The 26,879-nt window shown below is 38.0% G+C and overlaps 1 protein-coding gene across 3 annotated transcripts in view; it reads left to right on the forward strand.

The window, feature by feature from the left end:
- The window catches only part of ptprn2 (protein tyrosine phosphatase receptor type N2), a 439,783-nt gene that overhangs the window by 375,203 nt on the left and 37,701 nt on the right, over positions 1–26,879 (forward strand). For all 3 annotated transcript variants that reach the window (XM_061965795.2, XM_061965796.1, XM_072913464.1), the window contains exons 14-15: positions 6,911–7,049; positions 10,048–10,121. In XM_061965795.2, coding sequence (XP_061821779.1) covers positions 6,911–7,049; positions 10,048–10,121 — 213 coding nt within the window. The remainder of the gene's footprint in view (positions 1–6,910; positions 7,050–10,047; positions 10,122–26,879) is intronic.

The following is a 26,879-nucleotide window of genomic DNA, read 5'->3' on the forward strand; positions in this document are numbered from 1 at the left end:
AAAATCGATTAACATCTGAATCGCAATTTTTTATTTAAACTGATTCTGAATCAATTCATGGTTAGGAAAAAAAAAGGTTTAATTTTTTTTTTCAAAAATCCATTTTCTAAAAGACATTTTTGTAGACTGTCACATGTCAGCAGTCAATGTGAGCTACCTGTTTTAAAAATGTTTTATTATAATTTTATACCAAATAATATATGGCGAAAATCCGTGTGAATCGAGAATCGGGTCTGAATCACCCCTGAAATCGGAATCGAATCAAAGCGGGAGTGTGTGTGGACGATTCACATCCCTAATCGGTATTGGCCAATACTCAAGTCTCCGATATTGGTATCGGGACACCTCTCACGTCAATACAGGTAGTGAGTGTGCCACACACTCACTGAGGCGTTATGTACCTTGTTTATAGCAATTAAAAACAGTTATAAAAGAGGCCTCCTTAAACTGCGGTATGTATGTAGAAGTACTTGATCTACTAATTTTACACAGACAGCTTTTATGGCACGTATTCACTTTCAAACAGCTGCAGGATGCCTCGTGGGATACGTTGTGGTTGAGACGGTGTTAAATGTCGCTTGTAAAACAATGCCGTCTCTAAAGATTTCATCATGTCATAAAGGCGTCGCGTTTAATGCGACAGTAATATGTTACCTGTTGTCGTCCTCCATTCTCATTTCAGCAGCAACCTCTGCTGCCGCGGAGACCGCTTAAAGGATTAGACATTGTTTTCCTGACACCCGGGCCTCCCATCCCGACTCCCTGATTGGCAGACCTAATCCTCCCTCCCCGTTCGCTAAACCCTCCGCCAGCCCGTCTCTGAAAATGAGCCACGGTCCGCTGCCTCTCGCCAGGAGCGCACCGCCGCCCTGATAAGCAAGCGGCGACGTGGCGTTCAAGCAAAATCTGAATGTAGAGGACAATCAAATGTGAGGAGTAGACAAGTTTTAAAGGTGGCATGAACACTCCATACCAGGGGTGTGGAACTTGTTTTCATGGAGGGCCACATCGCACTCATGGCCGCCCTCAGAGGGCCGCTTGTAACAGTGAATGTAAGAATATAAAAGTATAATCGCCTCATTATATTATTGCCTTTGCATTTGGTTATTTGATTATTTTACCTACAAATTGATGGATAACTTGCTTTGAAATCGTAAGTCAAGGTGACAAGCAGATATTGAAGTATTTATTGTTATTTCTACAAACGATCATACGGTATATAATAATTAGGGGTGCTAAAAAAAAAATTATTTAATCACATTCAAATCCCGATTTTTTTGTAATTTTCAAAAATCAAATTAATTTAATTTTTTTGGACGAATTAAAAAAACCCAACATGATTTAGGCCATCTCTATGCTTATTTGGTGCACGTATGTGTCATAAGTCAGCAACCAAAAGGTTTTGTAACCTGTAAGCTGTTTTGTTAAGGTGTTGTTATTATTATACCAAATTGCAAAAATCAGTTTGTATCGATTATAAATCAAATCCTCACCCCAAAAATCGGAATCCAATGGCGAGGTGCCCAAAAATTCACACTAGGGATGTCCGATAATGGCTTTTTTGCCGATATCCGATATTCCGATATTGTCCAACTCTTAATTACCCATACCGATATCAACCGATACCGATATATACAGTCGTGGAATTAACACATTATTATGCCTAATTTGGACAACCAGGTATGGTGAAGATAAGGTCCTTTTTAAAAAAATGGATAAAATAAAATAAGATAAATAAATTAAAAACATTTTCTTGAATAAAAAACAAAGTAAAACAATATAAAAACGGTTATATAAAAACTAGTAATTAATGAAAATGAGTCAAATTAACTGTTAAAGGTTAGTACTATTAGTGGACCAGCAGCACGCACAATCATGTTTGCTTACGGACTATAATGTTTTGATATATCCATCCATCCATCCATCCATCCATCCATTTCCTACCGCTTGTCCCTTTTGAGGTCACGGGGGTGCTGGAGCCTATCTCAGCTGCATTCGGGTGGAAGGCGGGGTACACCCTGGACAAGTCGCCACCTCATGTAGGAACCAGAATATTAATAACAGAAAGAAACAACCCTTTTGTGTGAATGAGTGTAAATGGGGGAGGGTTGGTGCACTAATTGTAAGTGTATCTTGTGTTTTTTATGTTGATTTAATAAAAATAAAAAATAAATAAAAAACCATTCCGATAATAAAAAAAAAACCGATACCGATCATTTCCGATATTGCATTTTAAAGCATTTATCGGCCGATAATATCGGCAGGCAGATGTTATCGGACATCTCTAATTCACACCAATAACAATTGAACATTTGTATTTATATCAAAGTTCAAAAAATGAATTTTTTTTCTGTCAAAATGGAAACAATGAAAGCATTAAGTATCCACATTAATTCAAGGCTTTCGCGGGCCGCATTAAATGACGTGTCGGGCCGGATCTGGCCCCCGGGCCTTGAGTTTGACACTTGTGCTCTATGCGGTTGTTAAGGGCCACAAACAGGAAGGAGGACCACATGATCATGGCATAGAAAGGAAGTAAAATTATGACGCATCTATTTGTGGTAACAAACTTATGTTGGAGTTTCAGTTTAGCACATAATTGTGATGCATTCAAGGAACCCTGATTCAAGTTTGAAACAGAAGCGTCCCTCGTTTGAAAGACAGGGTAGGCTATAATATAATAAGATGAATTACACTATATTTAGCACGTTAGGCTTTTTTGTCCCGGTAATCCAATTTTTTATTTCTAACCTTACTGTTTCTGTATTACTGCAAGTTGGCTCACTTTCTTCTTGTGCTTGACTGAGAGCAACAACACGCTAAGGTTAGCATGCTAATGTTTTATGCTAAAAAAAATTTAAATGTTGTATGTTTAAACTAGGGATGTCCGATAATATCGGACTGCCGATATTATCGGCCGATAAATGCTTTAAAATGTAATATCGGAAATTATCAGTATCGGTTTCAAAATGATCGGTATCGGTTTCAAAAAGTAAAATGTATGACTTTTTAAAACGCCGCTGTGTACACGGACATAGGAAGAAGTACAGAGCGCCAATAAACCTCGAAGGCAGCCGGCCCAGTCACATAAAACCTACGGCTTTTCACACACACAAGTGAATGCAAGGCATAATTGGTCAAAAGCCATACAGGTCACACTGAGGGTGGCCGTATAAACAACTTTAACACTGTTACAAATATGCGCCACACTGTGAACCCACACCAAACAAGAATGACAAACACATTTTGGGAGAACATCCGCAACCTAACACAACATAAACACAACAGAACAAATACCCAGAACCCCTTGCAGCACTAACTCTTCCAGGACGCTACAATATACGCTACCCTTTACCCCCCACACCTCAACCCCGCCCCCCCAACCCCGCCCACCTCAACCTCCGCATGCTCTCTCAGGGAGAGCATGTCCCAAATTCCAAGCTGCTGTTTTGAGGCATGTTAAAAAAAAAAAAAGCACTTTGTGACTTCAATAATAAATATGGCAGTGCCATGTTGGCATTTTTTTCCATAACTTGAGTTGATTTATTTTGGAAAACCTTGTTACATTGTTTAATGCATCCAGCGGGGCATCTCAACAAAATTAGGCATAATAATGTGTTAATTCCCCGACTGTATATATCGGTATCGGTTGATATCGGTATCGGTAATTAAGAGTTGGACAATATCGGATATCGGCAAAAAAGCCATTATCGGACATCTCTAGTTTTAACCCAAAAATTATAGATTTTGCATAGTCTTTATTATCATGATTTTAATTAACTATTCCAATGGTAACATGCAAATGTCAGCATGCTAATGATTTATGCTAACATTTTTTTTTATTTTGTATGTTTAAACCCCAAAATTAAGGATTTCGCATAGTCTTTATTATCATGATTTTATTTAACTATTCCAATAGTAACATGCAAATGTTAGCAGGCTAATGAGTCATGCTAGCATTTTAACTAATTTGTACATTTAAAGCTAAAACAAATCATGTATTTTGTTACTAGTTGCTATCAATCAATCAATCAAAGTTTATTTATATAGCCCTTAATCACGAATGTCTCAAAGGGCTGCACAAGCCACAGCGACATCCTCGGTTCAGATCCCACATCAGGGCAGAAAAGAAAAGAGACGGCAGATCAACTGGTCTAAAAGGGGGGTCTATTTAAAGGCTAGAGTATACAAATGAGTTTTAAGATGGGACTTGAATGCTTCTACTGAGGTAGCATCTCTAACTGTTACCGGGAGGGCATTCCATAGTACTGGAGCCCCAATAGAAAACGCTCTATAGCCCGCAGACTTTTTTTTGGCTCTGGGAATCACTAATAAGCCGGAGTTCTTTGAACGCAGATTTCTTGCCGGGACATATGGTACAATACAATCAGCAAGATAGGATGGCGCTACACCCTTTAGTATTTTATACGTAAGTAGTAAAACCTTAAAGTCACATCTTAAGTGCACAGGAAGCCAGTGCAGGTGAGCCAGTATAGGTATATATATATATAGGTATATAAAGGTATATACAGCATAGGCGTAATATGATCAAACTTTGCTAAATTGTAAGAATGCAAACTGTTCCCATGGAAGCATGCTAACATTAACATGCTAACGTTTGATACTAAAAAAACATTTATTTTGTATGTTTAAACCCAAAAATTATAGATTTTCATTATTAATATAATTGTACTTAACTATTCCAATGTTAACCATATAAAGCCTGTCAAGTCCTGGTACGCGGGCTCCATCGCCAAATACAAACCCCGTTTCCATATGAGTTGTGAAATTGTGTTAGATGTAAATATAAACGGAATACAATGATTTGCAAATCCCTTTCAACCCATATTCAATTGAATATGCTACAAAGACAACATATTTGATGTTCACAACATATTTGATGTTCAAACTCATAAACTTTTTTTTTTTTTTGCAAATAATAATTAACTTAGAATTTCATGGCTGCAACACGTGCCAAAGTAGTTGGGAAAGTTCACCACTGTGTTACATGGCCTTTCCTTTTAACAACACTCAGTGAACGTTTGGGAACTGAGGAGACACATTTTTTAAGCTTCTCAGGTGGAATTCTTTCTCATTCTTGCTTGATGTACAGCTTAAGTTGTTCAACAGTCCGGGGGTCTCCGTTGTGGTATTTTAGGCTTCATAATGCGCCACACATTTTCAATGGGAGACAGGTCTGGACTACAGGCAGGCCAGTCTAGTACCCGCACTTTTTTACTATGAAGCCACGTTGATGTAACACATGGCTTGGCATTGTCTTGCTGAAATAAGCATACCATGGTAACGTTGCTTGGATGGCAACATACGTTGCTCCAAAACCTGTATGTACCTTTCAGCATTAATGGCGCCTTCACAGATGTGTAAGTTACCCATGTCTTGGGCACTAATACACCCCCATACCATCACAGATGCTGGCTTTTCAACTTTGCGCCTATAAAAATCCGGATGGTTCTTTTCTTCTTTGGTCCGGAGGACACGACGTCCACAGTTTCCAAAAACAATTTAAAATGTGGACTAGTCAGACCACAGAACACTTTTCCACTTTGTATCAGTCCATCTTAGATGAGCTCAGGCCCAGCGAAGCCGACGACGTTTCTGGGTGTTGTTGATAAACGGTTTTCGCCTTGCATAGGAGAGTTTTAACTTGCACTTACAGATGTAGCGACCAACTGTAGTTACTGACAGTGGGTTTCTGAAGTGTTCCTGAGCCCATGTGGTGATATCCTTTACACACTGATGTCGCTTGTTGATGCAGTACAGCCTGAGGGACCGAAGGTCACGGGCTTAGCTGCTTACGTGCAGTGATGTCTCCAGATTCTCTGAACCCTTTGATGATATTACGGAGCGTAGATGGTGAAATCCCTAAATTCCTTGCAATAGCTGGTTGAGAAATGTTGTTCTTAATTTTGTTCAACAATTTGCTCACACATTTGTTGACAAAGTTGTGACCCTCACCCCATCCTTGTTTGTGAATGACTGAGCATTTCATGGAATCTCCTGAACATGTGACCCAGCAGATTTGGTCACATGTTCAGTAGACCCATAATAAATTCATAAAATAATCAAACTTCATGAATGTTTTTTGTGACCAACAAGTATGTGCTCCAATCACTCTAGCACAAAAAAATAAGAGTTGTAGAAATTATTGGAAACTCAAGACAGCCATGACATTATGTTCTTTACAAGTGTATCTAAACTTTTGACCACGACTGTATTAAATATACTTGTTGGATTAAACCTCTGCCTTGTTTTCGATGACTACTTACACCACTGTTTTTTTTCAATGCCGGTCGTTATGCGCAAACTTTGAGAATAGTAATTTGGGGTTAAGGTGTGGAACACTGTCATCATCTGCCGCCGTATCGAACAATAAACTTTGATTCCCGTCATTAGTTCCATTTGTCAGCGTCTTAAAGAACAGCCTCCGTCAGAGGCTGATTAGCTTTTGTGTGCAGGAAGGACGTCTTTTAGTCCGCTTTTTGACAGACAGGAGAGAAGGAAACAATGAAGCGTGCACACATGTGCGTATCACTTTCATTGTATTAGCCAGCTGATCCCTGACATCACTTTATGAGGCGGTAATCTTCCGCCCCGCACAATAGCGGACTAAACCATTTAACCTTCATCGGGGCGGGGGGGGCATAATACAAGACGGAAGCGGCGAGGGAGGGGGGGGACATAGCACCCATCTTTAAGCTCCCTAAGACTCGCCCTGGTTTGGGACACACACACCTTCTCCTTGTTGTCTATTCAATTTTGTCCTGCGCAGCTTAAACGCAGACAATCTTATCAGTGGCCATGCAAGTTGCGAGCAGCAGGCAGTCTCTCAGGGGTCCTAATTGTACCCAGGTCTCACGCTTGTGTTGTGATGCTCCCCCCCCCCCCTCAGTCGTACATGGAGGACCACTTGAAGAACAAGAACCGTCTGGAGCGCGAATGGGACGCCCTCTGCTCCTACCAGGCGGAGCCCGGCAGCTGCAGCGTGGCGCTGGGCACAAAGAAGAACCGTTCGGACGCCGTGCTGCCTTGTGAGTACACCGGTGTTTTTTATTTATCGTATTTTCCGGACTATAATGTGCACTTAAAATTCTTTTTTTTGTGCGCCTAATTTACACAATAATTCTGGTTTTGCTTACCGACCTCGACGCAATTTCAGTTGGTACATGGTGTAATGATAAGTGTGAGCAGTAGATGGCAGTCAAACATAAGAGATACGTGTAGACTGCACTATGATGGCAATATGACTCAAGTAAACAACACCAACATTTTATAAGTTCCATTGAAAATATAGAACATTACACACGGTGCTCAAAAATCTATCAAAATGTTTTAGTACGACTTCGGTAAGCTATGAAGCCACACTGCTTGATGGATTGTACTGTGCTTCAACATACGTGTATTATTATGGTGTGTGTATAAGGTAAGACATATTATCTGACATTTGTTTCGCAATATTATGCAAAAGCAACTTTTTTTTACCCCTCTGGTAAAACACTTCATTGTGGTCTACATAACATGTAATGGTGGTTCTTTAGTCAAAATGTTACCGATCGGAGAGATTTTATTTGGTACATGGTGAAATGATAAGTGTGACCAGTAGATGGCAGTCACACATAAGAGATACCTGTCGACTGCAATATGATGGCAGTCACACACAAGAGATACGTGTAGACTGCAATATGAGTCAAGTAAACAACACCAACATTTTATATGTTCCATTGAAAATATAGAACATTACACATGAAAAAAGATCAAAAATAGACCATTCATCGGCAGTGTGCCCTATGGTCTGGAAAATACGGTATTTTATCAGCTCTTCTACTCCAGTCCTGTGGGTGGCAGTAATGTGCTGGGGCATGTTGCTAACTGCCCCGCTTGGCATCCAAATCCTAAATCCGAACTTTCTATTCATTATATTTCTCCAGACGGATTAATTGTGTGAATGCTGACAAGTATTTTTGGCTCCTTTTTCCGAAAAATATCTACTTTTTTTTGCAAATGAACATTTTCTACAACGGAATGAAATTGATAGATGTTTTTTTTGTTTTTTTTCCAAAGGACTCGCATTAAAGTGAAAATTTGTTTATGCTTGGAGGATTGGTTCCAACGTTTGACCAATGAAATTCAAGAAGATAAATGTAGTGTATTTAAATAAGTTAAGTTAAAGTAGCAATGATTGTCACACACACCAGGTGTGGTGAAATTTGTCCTCTGCATTTGACCCATCCCCTTGTTCACCCCCTGGGAGGTGAGGGGAGCAGTGGGCAGCAGCAGTGCCGCGCCCGGGAATCATGGCACCTTAATAGGCAGCTAAAGGTCCTTCTGTAGCTAATGGGGGTCCTACAGGCAGTCGTAGGTCAGCTCAATGTATTATTTTTTTTTGACAGGTCAATTTCATCATCTTTCACTCGCATTGTTCCAATGTTAAACCATTAGAATAATTAGCTAATATAGGCTAATGTTTTATGTTAGCATTTGAACTAACTTTGTACGTTTGAATCTAAAAATTACAATTATTCGGCGCTGTATGACAATTGTTCTCATGTACCATGCTAACGTTTTATGCGAGCTTTGTAGCTAATTTTGTACATTTGAACCTAAAAATCATAGATTTTGTTAAGTGCTACCCTGCAATTTTACTAACTGTTTCAATGTAGATATGCTAATGTTAGCATGCTAATGCTAACAATACATTTCAGCTAAATTTGTAGATTCAAGCCTAAAAATCATAGACTTCGTTTATGGGTGCGATCTTACCTATGCCTAGGCATTTTAAACTGTTCTAATATTAGCTTGCCAATGTTTTATACAAGCATTTTAACTATTTTTATATGATTAAACCTAAAAACTCATGGATTTTGTCACTCGGTGCTAAATTGCAAGTATGCCAACTGTTCCAATGTTGCTCTGCTAATGTTAGCATACTAATGGTTTATGCTAGCACTTTAGCTTTTTTTGTATGTTTAAACATAACATTTAGGGATGTCCGATAATGGCTTTTTGCCGATTTCCGATATTGTCCAACTCTTTAATTATCGATACCGATATCAACCGATACATGCAGTCGTGGAATTAACACATTATTATGCCTGATTTGGACAACCAGGTATGGTGAAGATAAGGTACTTTTTAAAAAAAATAATAAAATAAGATAAATAAATTAAAAACATTTTCTTGAATAAAAAGAAAGTAAAACAATATAAAAAACAGTTACATAGAAACTAGTAATTAATGACAATTAGTCAAATTAACTGTTAAAGGTTAGTACTATTAGTGGACCAATCATGTGTGCTTACGGACTGTATCCCTTGCAGACTGTATTAATATATATTGATATATAATGTAGGAACCAGAATATTAATAACAGAAAGAAACAACCCTTTTGTGTGAATGAGTGTAAAGGGGGGAGGTAGTTTTTTTGGGTTGGTGCACTAATTGTAAGTGTATCTTATGTTTTTTATATTGATTTAATAAAAAAATAAAAAAAATAAAAAAAGGCCGATACTGATAATAAAAAAACGATACCGATAATTTCCGATATTACATTTTAACGCATTTATCCGCCGATATTATCGGACATCTCTAATAAAATTAATGGATTTCGTTACTCGTCGCTAAATTGTAACTATGCAAACTGTTCCCATGTTAGAATGCCAACGTTTTTTTACTCGCATTTTATCAAATTTTGTACGTTTAAACCTAAAAATCATGGATTTTGTTAATAAGTGATACCTGGCCAGTAAGGTTAGCTTGATATCCGTCTGTGTTAAGTATATATATATATTTTTATAACTGTCAATAAATCGTGGCATAGACACCCACTCAGCTGGTTTGCTCCTAACACTTAAACGTCTAAGATTAGAAGCGACGTGTGAAAGAGAAACACTGCTTTGTATCAAGATAAGACTTGATCAACTTCCTCCTCCTCAATGTCAGGGGGCTTGGTAAAATATGTGCGTGCGATGAAAGCCTCTTTCAGCTTCATTTCCTGCTTGTGTGCTGATGAATTCTGCATCTTTTTTACAGATGATCATTCCAGGATCACCCTGAAAGCGAAGAATAACCACAGCAACTCCGATTACATCAACGCCAGTCCAATCGTGAGTACTGTTTAGAAAGCTGATATGTGCCGTATAGGGTTGGCCGTCATTTACATAACAATCCATCCTAGTACGTACTATTAAAATGGTGCTTGAACCCGTACTTAAAAGAAGGAAAATGTACACATTTTTGTTCAAAGACAAAGTGCTTCTCTTTTTACGGGATTATGTGGCATGCAAGTTGAACAGGATAACACCAAAAAATTAGAGCTGTCAAAGTTAACCCCGATAATAACAATTTACGTTTTTGACGCTCGACCCGTTCTGTAGTTTGGGGAAATGTGTTAAGGCGTCCAGTTATTGGTGAGCCACGAGCTCGAAATTAGCTAAGAGAACTGCACAAAGAAAGAAGGACCTTATGGAAATCTCAGATCCAAAGCCATGGCAAGTCGTTCTCCGGACAAGACAATTTTACCTTCAATCGCCATTAGACAACATCATTGGAGCGAACGCTGCTGGCGCGCATTGCTGCTTGTAGTGAGGAGGAGCTTCACGTCCGTGTTTGGATCACACTTGAGTGCATTGGTATCATAAAATGTGGTTTGTTACTCGAACTGCTTTAGTAAGATGGAATACAAGCTCAGCAAAAACAAAGAGGAGAGAGGAAGACTAAAGTCACTTTTATCGGGGATTTTCGCCAAAACATGTGAAGTCTTTTCTCATACCAATCACACACGTTTGGTTGGCGGCTTTACAATAATAGCGCTACACTTTACATCCGGTCTAACCATCGAAACAACGAAAAATCGTCTTACAATTTGATCATTCTTATTCTGTGATATTTCTACCTAAATACCGTATTTTTCGGACTATAAGTCGCAGTTTTTTTCATAGTTTGGCCGGGGGTGCGACTTATACTCAGGAGCGACTTATGTGTGAAATTATTAACACATTACCGTAAAATATCAAATAATATTATTTAGCTCATTCACGTAAGAGACTAGACGTATAAGATTTCATGGGATTTAGCGATTAGGAGTGACAGATTGTTTGGTAAACGTATAGCATGTTCTATATGTTATAGTTATTTGAATGACTCTTACCATAATATGTTACGTTAACATACCAGTTGGTTATTTATGCCTCATATAACGTACACTTATTCAGCCTGTTGTTCACTATTCTTTATTTATTTTAAATTGACTTTCAAATGTCTATTCTTGGTGTTGGGTTTCATCAAATAAATTTCCCCCCAATATGCGACTTATACTCCAGTGCGACATATATATGTTTTCTTCCTTTTTTATTGTGCATTTTCGGCCGGTGCGACTTATACTCCGGAGCAATGTTCCCTCTAAGGTGCGCGTGTGTGCAATTGCACACTGCTCAAGCGTCCTCTGCGCACGGCAAATCTATGCCATGCACAAAATCAAATAAAAAAATAAGCGCATAACAATTTTTGAAATGACAGAGAAAACAGTTTTCGTCATCATTGTTCAAATATTGTAACGTCTGTTGAGACGCTTTGAGGACATGAATTCCATCGATCACTGTACTGAGCAAAACTCTTTATTGTCGGCCATAAACACATCACCAAAACATTAGTAAAAAAAATTATATCTAGCAAAACTGGTAATTTTCTGCAGTACAAACCAGACCAAAAGCAACTTTGTTATATCAACAGCAGCCGCTTGCTCTTTCTCACTTGCGTCAACACATGCACATATGGCACTTAGCCAGTGATGCGTTTACAGCCACACAAAAAGTCGGACAACTCCAACACGACACATAAAGTGTCATTCCAGGTCGTTGCACTATGATTTACCAATCAAATGTGTGCTTATTCTAGTGTCATTTATTAGGAATCTTAATTTATAAATATTAATCATGAAATGCTGTTAGTATATTAAATAAATACTAATAAAAATATATTTTTTACAAACAGGAAGTGTCAGGAATGTACACATGATCCCCTGCTTACATCTCATTGTGCAACATGTGAATGTTTTAATGGGAACTAAATGCAATGTCTGAAAGGGGTACAAATTATTTCCAAGCAGGACCTCCACCCAGACAAACAATACAAGTACACAGTTCATGAAAAACAATATTTTTTGTTATTGTCATTGTAAGTGGGCCTAAACACTTATATTAGAAAATAACCTCATGCTTTCATTTGATTATAATAATAAGAGAATCTTGTCTGTCTATCTGTGTTGGCCCTACGATGAGGTGGGGACTTATCCAGGGTGTACCCCGCCTTCCGCCCGAATGCAGCTGAGATAGGCTCCAGCGACCTCGAAAGGGACAAGCGGTAGAAAATGGAGATTTAACTTGTTATTTAGTCAGGTTTGGGACAGGTGTGCTGCTGGTGTAGCCACAGTGTGCACGTCTGATGTTGCTCACATGGGCTCCACTGAATGCTCAGGGAGTTTTTGCGTTTGCTCACACTCGTGAAAAATTAAAGGGAACATTGCTTCTGAGCGACTTATACTCCAAAAAATACGGTAAATGTTTTCTGGCAGATTGAAATTAGGTGTATTGTAATGGCAGCGGCGAACAATCTAGTCTTCTTTTTCGCTACCACTGAGACTAGGTTTAATACTGCAGGCATGACTACCACTGCATTCTGCAGCCCACATCAGGTAATTACAGTTCACTACACAATATTACCATCGCTATGGTATATTCTTTTATAACTCGTTCTGGTTATTAGTCCGCAATTACAGAATATTTAACAGTCTGAATATTACATTTTATTAATAAATGGGGAGGGAAGGTGAAAACATTGTCATGCAGAGATATGAATGCTATTAACTTGTACAACATGTTAAGTACGGAATATCAGAAACATTTATTCAGGTAGAAAAAATATCACCCAACGTCTTTGACAATGAAAGCATGATCGTAACAATACGCATTTTGTGTTATTAATGCGTGAAACTGATATCTAAACATGGAAGTGTAGCTCCTCTCCTCTAAATGCAAGTGCTCCTAAAGCGGAAATACAAATTCTGTATTCCTACAAAATACAACCTCTGGCAAGACACCAACACTTAACCAATGCACTGCAGGTATTTACAAAAAATATATAAAAACAATTATTCCTTGAAAAGTCATTGAAAAAATTGGGTATTTAGGATGTAATCTCTTGTTCCTTATCCTATTTGTGACATTTCCTGACATTTTAATCAAAGTCTGCTCATACCTTTTTGAGCTATGTTGCTAACAAACAATCAAAAAACAACAACCCAGCGAATCAAAGGATACATTGCCATGTCCTTGTGTGTTTGTTTTATTTGTCTGTCGCTTCCAGACAGGTTGCAGGCGGGTTCACTCTTTGCATAGGTCTCAGCACGAGGGGAATGAAATAAATGGAGTGAACCCTCTTGTCAGTCATCCACTCTCTTCGTATCTGTAGGTGGAGGCGGGGCCGCTAGCATGCACACACAGAGAACAGTTGTGTGAATGGCTGGACAACAAAAAAATTCAGTTTTTCACGATTACGTAATAAAACGCTGAACAATTGTCGTAAAATGTCGTTCAAAAGCAGTCTCAGGGAGGCAACTGATAATTTGCAGTCATGTTGTTACCATATGCATTCAATTATAGCTAATGTTAGTCGTGCGTTAATGTTTAGAATTCCCGTGTTCATGATGAGTGCATCTCGCCGTGAGTGTGATTGGTTGATAATGAGGAAGCGTTGTGTTGCGACGCGGAGCACGGCGGAGAAACATTTTAGAATAGGGCATTTTCCCAGAATGGCATTCTATTTGTATTTCTAATAATTTGCATAATTGGCTTTGACGCATTTTTTTCTTTTTTATTAAAAAAATTGCCTACATACAGTATATTTAAAGACATGTCTGTGCGTTAATATTGGTGTCAACATTTTTTTTTCCTGTTACAGTATATTTTTCTGCTCTATTTTTCAATGTTTGCAGGTTATTTTTTTACTACAATGAAGGGTAGTCCCGATACCAATATTTTGGTACCAGTACCAAAATATACTTTTGATTATTTTCGATACTTTTCTAAATAAAGGGGACCACAAAAAATGGCATTATTGGCTTTATTTTAACAAAAAAATCTTAGAGTACATTAAACATATGTTTTTTATTGCAATTGAAGAACAATGTTGTCCTTAAATATTGTAGTGAACATACAAGACAACTTGTCTTTTAGTAGTAAGTAAACAAACAAAGCCTCCTCCTAATATGTCTGCTGACGTATGCAGTAACATATTGTGCCATTTCTCTTTCTATTATTTTGTCAAAATTATAAAGGACAAGCTGTAAAAAATTATTATTAATCCACTTGTTCATTTACTGTTAATATCTGGTTATTTTCTGTTTCAACATGTTATATCTACACTTCTATTAAAATGTAATAATCACATATTCTCCTGTTGTTTGGATACTTTACATTAGTTTTGGATGATACCACAAATGTAGGTATTGATCCAATACCAAGGACATGTTCACTGAGTTTATAAACCTAATATGAATTTTAAAGAAATGAAAAAAGATTTTGTGATGATAAAAAGTATAGATGTAGTCATAGTAGTATCGACTAGATACGCTCCTGTACTTGGTATCATTACAGTGGATGTCAAGTCTAGTACCCATGGCATTTGTTTACATTCAGGCACACAAGCTTTTGTTAGTGGTGACGCCGGTGAGCTATTGTATCCTCCTACAGTGTGTAGTGAAGCCTTTCTACTTCCAGACATATAGTCACCCAAGTCTGTGGAAACGTACTGCTAGACCAGCCTGCGAGCTAACTAACTACGAAACCTTGTTGCGTCACTCTAATTTCGAAACAAAAAACGTAGTCTGAGCACCGAAAGGAGGCGCAGATATCCAGAGGTGGGTTGTAACAATTACTCCATTACATTTACTTTAGTAACTTTTTGGATATATTGTACTTGTCAGAGTAGTTCTAATGCCACATATTGTTTAACGCTACTTTTACTCCATTACACTGAGTTTCATTTTTATCGCTACATTTATTGATACCATCATTATATTTATTGGTTATCTATTGATTAGTGCTGGCAAAGATGCATTCATTTGGCTCATTTGAGACACTTTTCCAAGGGGGCGCTGTCACATTACTCTGTTTCACCAATCCGACGTGAGCACTAGTAACGTTCGACTCCCATTTCACCAACCAAACGAAGCCTGGCAGTCACATGACTCACACGACACACTGTAAAAAGTGACATGATGTCACACTTGACAAACTACGAAAAAGAACAATTTATATCATGTGCTGTCATCTGTGTCAGTCGAAATGTTCACATTTCAGCCTTGAAGAATTCTACTTTCAACAAGATAAAAGTTGTAGTTGTATTAAGTTGTAGATGTTTTTTAATGTTTTAGCTGCAGGTATGCTAATATCTGCCCTGTCATAAGTTAATGTCAAATGTGCATATTTTGTAGTGCATGCTGTAGTAGTAACTCTCTATCTTACACACACACACCAATTTAAGTTGTAGTCTAAATGCCATTAAAAATAGCTACTAAAAACTCACAAGTTACTCAGTACTTGAGTAGTTTTTTCACTGAATACTTACTTAAATAATTATTTGGAAGAGTCCTTTTTACTTTTACTTAAGTCATATTACTCTAGTTCAGGGGTTGGCAACCCAAAATGTTGAAAGAGCCATATTGAACCAAAAATACAAAAAGCAAATCTGTCTGGAGCCGCAAAAAACGAAAAGCCGTATATAAGTGTTATAATGAAGGCAACACACGATGTAAGTGTCTATATTAGCTATAATAGCCTACTATCAAAATGACTATGTGTCGCAGGCTGAAGCAAATCTTCGTTGACAGAAATGTTGAAATGTAATATTTATTCTACACATTTTTACAACATTAGAAAACATTAGTAAATCAGAGGCTACTCAGAAGGTGAGATAACTTCTGGAAATTTCTGCCTTTTTAATGGCCAAAGCTATAGATGTGTGTGTCCAAGTTAAAGGAAACGGTAGGCTGTCTTCTTTTAATAGATTTATTACAATCTTTGCAAGCTCGGTAATGTTTGCTGTGGTCTGGAACAACATGGCACACAAACAACTATCTGAAATGCAGTCAATATTACATACAGATAATGTGTCATGAGACATGCAAAACTAAATTATATACAAAGAGGTTAAAAGTATAAGATATTAAATGAGCTCAAATATACCTACAAATGAGGCATAATGATGCAATATGTACATACAGCTAGCCTAAATAGCATGTTAGGATGGATTAGCTTGCAGTCATGCACTGACCAAATATGCCTGATTAGCACTCCAAAAAGTGCATTCAGGCACAGTATAAAATATTTGGTGGACAAAATGAGACAAAGAAGAAGTGGAAGATTTTACATGTAAACAAACTGTTGCGTCACAGTCCACACTATGGTGAGTTCAAGAACCGCCAAAATTAGTAGGACAAAACGATGTTCACCAAATACTCTCATCAGTGAAGCATACACACAAACATATTAAACAGTGGGCTTTCTAACAAGTGGGAAGGTTTGTGGACAAAATAATTATTTTTCCCCATCTTTTTCCATTTTCAATCCTTTTTTAAATATGCTCCAGGGAGCCACGAGGGCGGCACTAAAGACCCGATGCTGACACCCGTTTTAGTCTAAAGCAGTGTTGTGAATAATGGCCCCAAACAAGTTTACGAGTAACAAGTAATGTCATTACTTTTATGTGTGTTACAATGCTGTTACAATGATATAACGTGGCACGCTACTTTTGATGTGGTTGTATGTCAACAAGACAGCGTCAGAAGCACAGAAAGTTCAATGTCGGAAGTGTTTTGACTAATGAAAGCCAACCGGCACCACACAAAATGACTATTAAAAAGGAGGAGGCAACATCACACAGCAAACAACACACAAACTAAACGAACAACAAATTAACGATTGAAGGGACAAGCTTGCTATCCTACGGGAGACCACGGCCATCGAAGCACATTCAAACTCTTTGTTGACTAGCGCTAACACAATCCAGTAAAAAATATACTACAACATCTTGGCTAACAAACACAGCTGAGCTAATACTGCTCTGTCTGGACGCTGACGTCACACGTCACCTAGAAACATGCACCGCCTTCTAAAGGCACACACACTCAAACACACAACCATAGACTAACACCCTCCCCCCACCACATCCCACCCCCCGGATTGTAAATAATGTAAATAATTCAATGTATATACTCTAAAGATTAACTTGTGTGATGACTGTATTATGCTGATAGTTTATCTTCGTACCATGAATTGATTAACGTGGACCCCGACTTAAACAAGTTGAAAGACTTATTCGGGTGTTACCATTTAGTGGTCAATTGTACGGAATATGTACTGTACTGTGCAATCTACTAATACAAGTTTCAATCAATCAATCAATCAATCAAAAACTCTGGTCTCGTGAAACATCTCAATAATACTTTTTTTTTTAATTAAAGTTTTTATCGTCATTCCGTTAGTAATTCAATGACTTTTTGGGCAAAGTAACGAGTTCAGTAGGGAAGGGATTCGTATGGTCCCGTTCCTGGGTGGATCTCGCATGACAGGAAGGTGGTGGGGGATTAATCACTTTGCAATAACCTCCTCAGTGACCTAGTGGTTAGAGTGTCCGCCCTGAGATAGGTAGGTTGTGAGTTTAAACCCCGGCCGAGTCATACCAAAGACTATAAAAATGGGACCCATTACCTCCCTGCTTGGCACTCAGCATCAAGGGTTGGAATTGGGGGTTAAATCACCAAAAATGATTCCCAAGCGCAGCCACCGCTGCTGCTCACTGCTCCCCTCACCTCCCAGGGGGTGAACAAGGGGATGGGTCAAATGCAGAGGACAAATTTCACCACACCTAGTGTGTGTGTGACTATCATTGGTACTTTAACTTTAAAGGGGAACATTATCACAATTTCAGAAGGGTTAAAACCATTAAAAATCAGTTCCCAGTGACTTATTTTATTTTTCGAAGTTTTTTTCAAAATTTTACCCATCACGCAATATCCCTAAAAAAAGCTTCAAAGTGACTGATTTTAACCATCGTTATATACACCCGTCCATTTTCCTGTGACGTCACACAGTGATGCCAACACAAACAAACATGGCGGAAAGAACAGCAAGGTATAGCGACATTAGCTCGGATTCAGACTCTGATTTCAGCGGCTTAAGCGATTCAACAGATTACGCATGTATTGAAACGGATGGTTGTAGTGTGGAGGCAGGTAGCGAAAACGAAATTGAAGAAGAAACTGAAGCTATTGAGCCATATCGGTTTGAACCGTATGCAAGCGAAACCGACGAAAACGACACGACAGCCAGCGACACGGGAGAAAGCGAGGACGAATTCGGCGATCGCCTTCTAACCAATGTATGTGTTTGTTTGGCGTTAAAGGAAACTAACAACTATGAACTAGGTTTACAGCATATGAAATACATTTGGCAACAACATGCACTTTGAGAGTGCAGACAGCCCATTTCAGGCGTGCTAAGAACATATATTTTTCCACGATTTCAGCACTCAGGTTAACCATACCTAAATAGACACGAAATACTGCATTACACAAGATTACACGAATGTACTCGAATGATTGAAAAAAATAAATGTTTTTAAGCTAAATTATTGGTAAACACAGTTTATGTATAATAATTTACGTACAACCGCGAGTAATGAATAAAGTTTTCATCAATTAATATATTCTGTAGACATACCCTCATCCGCTCTCTTTTCCTGAAAGCTGATCTGTCCAGTTTTGGAGTTGATGTCAGCATCTGCTTTGAGTGTCGCAGGATATCCACACATTCTTGCCATCTCTGTCGTAGCATAGCTTTCGTCGGTAAAGTGTGTGGAACAAACGACTGACCATTTCGTCGGCTTTCCCCACAGCCTCGTATTTTGAACACATTTCGTCCAATTTCTTGCCACTTTCGCATTTTTGGGCCACTGGTGCAACTTGAATCCGTCCCTGTTCGTGTTGTTACACCCTCCGACAACACACCGACGAAAGTGAGAAAATGGCGGATTGCTTCCCGATGTGACGTCACGTTGTGACGTCATCGCTCCGAGAGCGAATAATAGAAAGGCGTTTAATTCGCCAAAATTCACCCATTTAGAGTTCGGAAATCGGTTAAAAAAATATCTGGTCTTTTTTCTGCAACATCAAGGTATATATTGGCGCTTACATAGGTCTGGTGATAATGTTCCCCTTTAACTTTAACAAGGCAGTCTGCTGAAAATTATGGAAAGAAAAAATCATAATATGACCTCTTTAATAAGCCTTATAATCCGGTACGCTTTATATATGAAAATATACCTGACTGGACCCACTCATCAGCAGTGCGCCTTATAATCCGGTGCGCCCTATGGTCCAGAAAATACAGTACTCTTACTTCAGTACTATTTTTGGCTCCTCTCCCCACCTCTGTCCATATCGACTTCCTTTTTCAGTCTGGTTCCTAGCGAGTTTCAGTCCGCATGTGAGTAACATGTGTGTGTTGTCTTCACCCGCAGCTAAAACGACTTCCAAAAGTCATCGATTCCTGCACATTGATCTTTTTTTTCTTTTTTGGAAACAAAACTTTGTTGTTTGGTGCCGTAATCTTCGGGGGAGCTTCACTCTAAAAAAGGGTGGCCCCCCGGAGATCAGCTTGATTCCTCGCCCATACTGAAAAAGACACACGCATTGTAAGCGACTGCGCAAATATCCAAAAAAAAGGGCGAAAGCCATTTTTTGTTCTTGTTTTTAAGTCCACCCCCACCGGCAAATGTTGCCTGTTATGATTTCCCCGGAGGCCACTGAAAAGGGCCTCCATCAAAAGGACGAGGAAAGCTCGCATTTCAAACGGCGTCAGGAGGAAGGATGAGCACTAATATTCCTCTGAAACAATGCTTCGTTTTCTCTGATATTCATGAAGCTTTTTCAAGGTGGCACATTCTGCTTAATAAAGGGAACATTTTAGAGGCGCACCTCTGATGGATGCGCCAGGAGGAAGCGGCGGATGAAAGGAGGGTAATTACGCCACAATAAGGACCCCGGCTGTGTCGAGCAAAACGGTTAATTATGTCTGTCAGTGCGGCGGCTGCTTCCTCATTAGCCTCGGCATCCCGGCGAAATAATTAGAGGGACATGCTCTGGTCGAAGGTGGACTCAGGTGTGCATCGAGGTGCACCTCACTAGCAAAGAAAACTCTCTTCTTGGCCCGCGCGCTCGTAATCGCCTCCTAACAATGGCGGGAGGAATGCAGGACCGCTCTTTCATGTTTGCGTTTTAGTATTCATGCAGCGGCGGAGGCACGTCTGTGTCCTTGAGATTGGCGAGCATTCGGCAACCGCGCTTTCATTTCAGAACCGTTTTTTTTTTTTTTCTTCTTCTTCAAAAAGCATGTGAGGAATTTGAAATGAAGCAGCGAGCGCGAGAAAACAGCGAGCTAAGGTGGAAGGTTTTGTTCATTCCAACTTCTTTTATATTTAAACAAATGTATTTTCCCCAATTTAATACATATTTACGTTGGCAAAAAAAAGTATAAGCAAAAACGGGCCAAAAGAAAAAGGTACTATGCTAACATGCTAACAATAACATGCTTACTAGGGATGTCCGATAATGGCTTTTTGCCGATATCCGATATTCCGATATCGTCCAATTCTTTAATTACCGATACCGATATCAACCCATCCATCCATTTTCTACCGCTTATTCCCATATATACAGTCATGGAATTAACACATTATTATGCCTAATTTGGACAACCAGGTATAGTTAAGATAAGGTCCTTTTAAAAAAAACAAAAAATAAGATAAATAAATTAAAAACATTTTCTTGAATAAAAAAAAAAGTAAAACAATATAAAAACAGTTACATAGAAACTAGTAATGAATGAAAATGAGTAGAATTAACTGTTAAAGGTTAGTACTATTAGTGGACCAATCATGTGTGCTTACGGACTGTATCCCTTGCAGACTGTATTGATATATATTGATATATAATGTAGGAACCAGAATATTAATAACAGAAAGAAACAACCCTTTTGTGGGAGGGAGGTTTTTTGGGTTGGTGCACTAATTGTAAGTGTATCTTGTGTTTTTTATGTTGATTTATTAAAAGAAAGAAAGAAAGAAAGAAATAAAAAACGATACCGATAATTTCCGATATTACATGGCCGATATTATCGGACATCTCTAATGCTTACAGTTAGCATTAGTGAAATACCAGCATATAAAATACAAAATACCATTTGAATTAGCTAAAAAAAAAAGCTAGCATGCTAATGTTAATATAATTTTAGAGAAAAAGGTAATTTAAAACATTTGTACGCACGAACAACACTTAAGACCTTCAGTATATCGGTAAGTGGAATTATTAATGGAGTAAGCAAAGAAATCAAACAATGTACTAATATAATCCACTTCAAGAAACTCTTCAAATTTAAAGTGTTTACAAAGTACAATGAAGAAGAACCATGATAAACATTCTGAATGTATTTCATCCATCCATTTGTTTTCTAGATACCGTATTTTTCGGACTATAAGTCCCAGTTTTTTTCATAGTTTGGCCGGGGGTGCGACTTATACTCAGGAGCGACTTATGTGTGAAATTATTAACACATTAGCGTAAAATATCAAATAATATTATTTAGCTCATTCACGTAAGAGACTAGACGTATAAGATTTCATGGGATTTAGCGATTAGGAGTGACAGATTGTTTGGTAAACGTATAGCATGTTCTATATGTTATAGTTATTTGAATGACTCTTTCCATAATATGTTACGTTAACATACCAGGCACCTTCTCAGTTGGTTATTTATGCCTCATATAACGTACACTTATTCAGCCTGTTGTTCACTATTCTTTATTTATTTTAAATTGCCTTTCAAATGTCTATTCTTGGTGTTGGCTTTTATCAAATACATTTCCCCAAAAAATGCGACTTATACTCCAGTGCGACTTATATATGTTTTTTTCCTTCTTTATTATGCATTTTCGGCCGGTGCGACTTATACTCCAGAGCGACTTATACTCCGAACAATACGGTAATCTTATTTATAACTTACTTCACTCATTATTACTTACTTATTTTAATGTTATTAGTATATTGTGAATTAATTGAGAACAGGAAGTGACAAAAAGTTTTAGCAACTGCTAAATAAAGGAAAAGGGGTAGGATTAAATAAGCTCTGCTTCTTCCTACTCCTTTTCGAACATCTTGAATAGAGAAACTGGAAGTTGTGATGTTGTATGCATGCATGTTCCAAATAAACACAAACTCAACTCAACTCAATGTTAGCAAGCTAAAATGCTAGCTGTAGTGTGCGTCAAATACTACAATATATTAATCTGTGTGTACCTGAAAAATGTGTTTAAAATGCTACAGTACCAAAATATGACAGAGAGCTGTGTGTAAACCTACATTTCCACTACATTTCTGCATTTCCACTTTGGCCCTTAGAGGCAAAAAGTTTCTAAAGTTTACACATGTTGCTCTTCCAAATCAGGTGTGTCAAATTACTTGAGCCAAAAGAAAAAGGTACTATGCTAACATGCTAACAATAACTTGCTTTCAGTTTGCACTTGTAAAATACCAACATATAAACTACGAAATACCATTTGAATTAGCTAAAAAAGTTAGCGTACTAATGTTAGCAAGCTAAAATGCTAACTGTAGCATGCGTCTAGTACTAAAATATATTACTCTGTGTGTAGCTGAAAAATGTGTTTATAATGCTACAGTAGCATGCTAATGTTAGCATGCATCAAGTACCAAAATATGACAGAGGTGTGTGTAAACCTACAAAATTAGCTAAAAGAAAAAGAAGCTTGGATACTAACAAAGGCATGCTAACAGGTATCATATGTCAAAAAAGTTAGCATTTAATACTAAAATGCGAACAATTGTGACGCAAGCTTTTTAAAAATTAGATATGAGGCTATACTTTGGACACCCTCGGTCTAAACGATTCACACATACGTTTAAAATGCTGTGTTTGGTCCGCGGACTAATGGCGCATTTACACTTTGGCCCTTGGAGGCAAAAGGTCTCTAAAGATTACACATGTTGCTCCTCCAAATCAGGTGTGTCAAACTACTTGAGACATGCTAATTTTCGCAAGCTAAAATGCTAACTGTAGCATGCGTCAAGTACTAAAATATAATACTCTGTGTGTACCGGAAAAATGTGTTTCAAATGCTACAGTAGCACGCTAATGTTAGCATGCGTCAAGTACCAAAATATGACAAAATTAGCTAAAAAGAAAAATAAGCTTGGATACTAACAATGGCATGCTAAAATGTATCATATGTCAAGTAACTGCAAAATTAGCAAAAAAGTTAGCATTTAATACTAAAATGCGAACGACTGTGACGCAAGCTGTTTAAAAATTAGCTACGGGCTATACTTTGGACACCCTTGGTCTAAAAGCTTCACACATACGTTTAAAATGCTGTGTTTGGTCCGCGGACTAATGGCGCATTTCCACTTTGGCACTTGGAGGCAAAAAGTTTCTAAAGATTACACATGTTGCTCCTCCAAATCAGGCGTGTCAAACTACTTGAGCCAAAAGAAAAAGGTACTATGCTAACATGCTAACAATAACATGCTTACAGTTCGCGTTAGTTAAATACCAACATATAAACTACGAAATACCATTTGAATTAGCTAAAAAAGCTAGTGTGCTAATGTTAGCAAGCTAAAATGCTAACTGCAGCATGCGTCAAGTACTAAAATATATTACTCCGTGTGTACCTAATAAATGTGTTTAAAATGCTACAGTAGCATGCTAATGTTAGCATGCATCAAGAACAGGTATCATATGTCAAGTAACTGCAAAATTAGCAAAAAAGTTAGCATTTAATACTGAAATGTGAACGATTATGACACAAGCTGTTTAAAAATGTGTGTTTTGATACTAGTTCCATATCCGTCGATACCAAGGGTAGTATCAGTATATGATCGATACTCGAGTGATTAGATCAATATATTTTTTTCGGTTTTTGTTCATGTTTATAATTCCCTGTACACAGAATGACTTTGAGGGAAAACATTACTTAAATACAGTGGTATTTTTTTACCTTTCTTTAGTAATGTTAGTGTTGGGTTAGTTACTGAAAACCAGTAACTAGTTACAGTTACTAGTTACTTTATTTCAAAAGTAACTCAGTTATTAACTCGGTTACTTACACCAAAAAGTAATGCGTTACTGTAAAAAGTAACTATTTAGTTACTTCTTTATTTCTTCTATTTTTTTAAGGCCCCCTTTAATGCCCTTTTAGCCTTCATTTCAGTACTGTTATTGCACTGGAGAATAATACAATCTGTTGATGCATTTGCATCACTGAACTCTGCTAAGCAATGTGGTCTACATACAACACACAAAGACAAAGATATGTTTCAAAGGGCCAATTTGTTTCAGGCCAGATCAAATTAACAAAACAATTTTTAATAGCTGCAACATAACATACATAAGTAACAAACAGCATAATAACAACATAGCTGTAAAGCAAGGAAGGCACACACTACATACACAAAGCCTAACCAGGCGTTTTTTCTCTCAAGGAATTCTGAAACAAAATCATGTCTGAAGCCCAGAACACGTTACACATTTCCCCAGTTTTAGTTTAGAGAAAAGGAAAGATTGGCCTGGCCCACTTGCATCCCTCTTTATGTTTGTGAACTTTATAGTCTATACATTTAGAGTGATGTGATAATCAAACACTGTAGAAGTCTAGAATGAAAGAGTATATAAGAGAATTGACAGAGTGTGTACCTTCAGTGCTGAATGATGAGCAGAGGCAGAGTTAATCCGAAGCATGTTGCTTTTGTAGCTGTTTCAGCAGATTTGAATTGCTGTTTTGGGCAGTAGATGGGATCTTTGATCCAAGACACAACTTACATTTAACTAAAATGTTATTTTCTTTGTGCTCGACAAAAGAAAAGTAGTGAGAATATCTACATATTCGACAAACTCGACTGCAGTCTGCAGCTCTGCCATGATCAGACACGCCCCCTCCCCACACCCACATCCAGACACACACAGAGCGCGCGGCTCTCTTCTCCGGCTTGTGACACAAGAAGAATCAGAAGGACGACACTGCAGCGCTCCAATAAAACACACTCAGATTTTCTGTTTCTCGCCGATACTACATAAAAAATAACGTAAAATAAAGCAGTAACGCATCATGTAGTAACGGTAACTGAGTTACTGAATATAAAAAATACGCGTTAGATTACTAGTTACCGCCGAAACTAACTTACTTTGTAACGCGTTAGTGCCAACATTGGTTATTGTGTACTTTTGACTTTGTTTTGATCAAGCAATTGCATGTAATAAAAGACAATAAGGAACTAGTTTAAATATTGTCGATATTGTCAAATTGTCAACAGCACCAACCATAACTAAAACAATAAGAAAAACAATTATTAATGTGATTTGTATTTATATCCTCCGATCTTGGAATCGACAGCATAAAGTAAAACCCTGATCGTACCAACCTGAGTAGTTTCTGTTTGATTCCTAACGTTTGTAATATTTTCTTAAGTAGAAATTGCTGAATTTGCACATTTCCTGATGAAATACAGAGCAATAACATGAGATGAAACATCATCTGATTGCGCAATCCTTCATCAAAAGGGTTCCCTGGCTTTATGAATGTGTATCCGTGTTAGCGCTTTTAAAACATAATCTATCAACGTGTCCATCCTGATTCCTTCAATTTTTCTCTATTAAATATTATCTTCTATTGATGCATTTTTATTTTCTATTCTTTATTTGATCATTTTGTCCTAGTGGTATATATGAATATATCAGGAACAAAAAAACTACGATTTCGCTGACTTTGAGATGTGAAATAGCACAAAATAGATTACACCATTCTCTACCGGGTGGTAAAATAAAAACATTTCCGCAAAAGCGACTCCTCTTTAGCATTTCACTGTTGAATATTCTGTTCGACGTCACAAACCGACAAGCGAACTGCTGCACAAACTGACAAATTCATTATGCCCGCGAAATTTGATGACGTCATCTAATAATTTCGCTCACTGTTTTTGCCGTGATTGTAACTAAATTAAAGCACCAAAAGTGGCAGATAAGTACGGCAAAAATAAGTGCATGACAAAAACAACTCACCATAACACTGAATTAGTCAAATCCCTGGCCTTTTGCAGAAAAGCACTCCAAAGACTTTGGTTTTGTACTCGTTTTCGCTGGATTGCAGGCTCATTTTTTGGCTGATATATCTGATGCGTTGTACGTCATCGTCGAGGACAAAAGCATAGATGACGAGATGTACTTATCATTAGTTCCAATGGACTTCTATTCTAAAAATGATGTATTCATATTTTGTGCAATATTTCATACATACAGTAGATAACATGTATGCTTTTTGTGGTGCAATTATCCATGCGTAAATGCATCTATTAATGCAGAGGTGCCCACACTTTTTCTGCAGGAGAGCTGTTTTTCAATTGATCAAGTCGAGGGGATCTACCTCATTCATATATATACCGTATTTTTCGGAGTATAAGTCGCTCCGGAGTAGGGATGTCCCGATCCGATATTTGGATCGGACCGGCTGCCGATATTTGCAAAAAAATGCGTATCGGCAAGGCATGGGAAAATGCCGATCCAGATCCAGTTTAAAAAAAAACTCCGGTCCGTGTTTTCCAACGCACCTATTTAAATAATACATTCCACTTTTCTGCTGCTCCTAATTTCCGTTCCGCATTTTCCAGCACACCTTCAACACATCCACAGGTCTGTGGATTCTCACGCAGTTGCTTTTAGCTGCTGGCATTACACGACAGGC

This window comes from Nerophis lumbriciformis, linkage group LG07 (assembly GCF_033978685.3).
Source record: "Nerophis lumbriciformis linkage group LG07, RoL_Nlum_v2.1, whole genome shotgun sequence".
NCBI classification, from domain to species: domain Eukaryota; kingdom Metazoa; phylum Chordata; class Actinopteri; order Syngnathiformes; family Syngnathidae; genus Nerophis; species Nerophis lumbriciformis.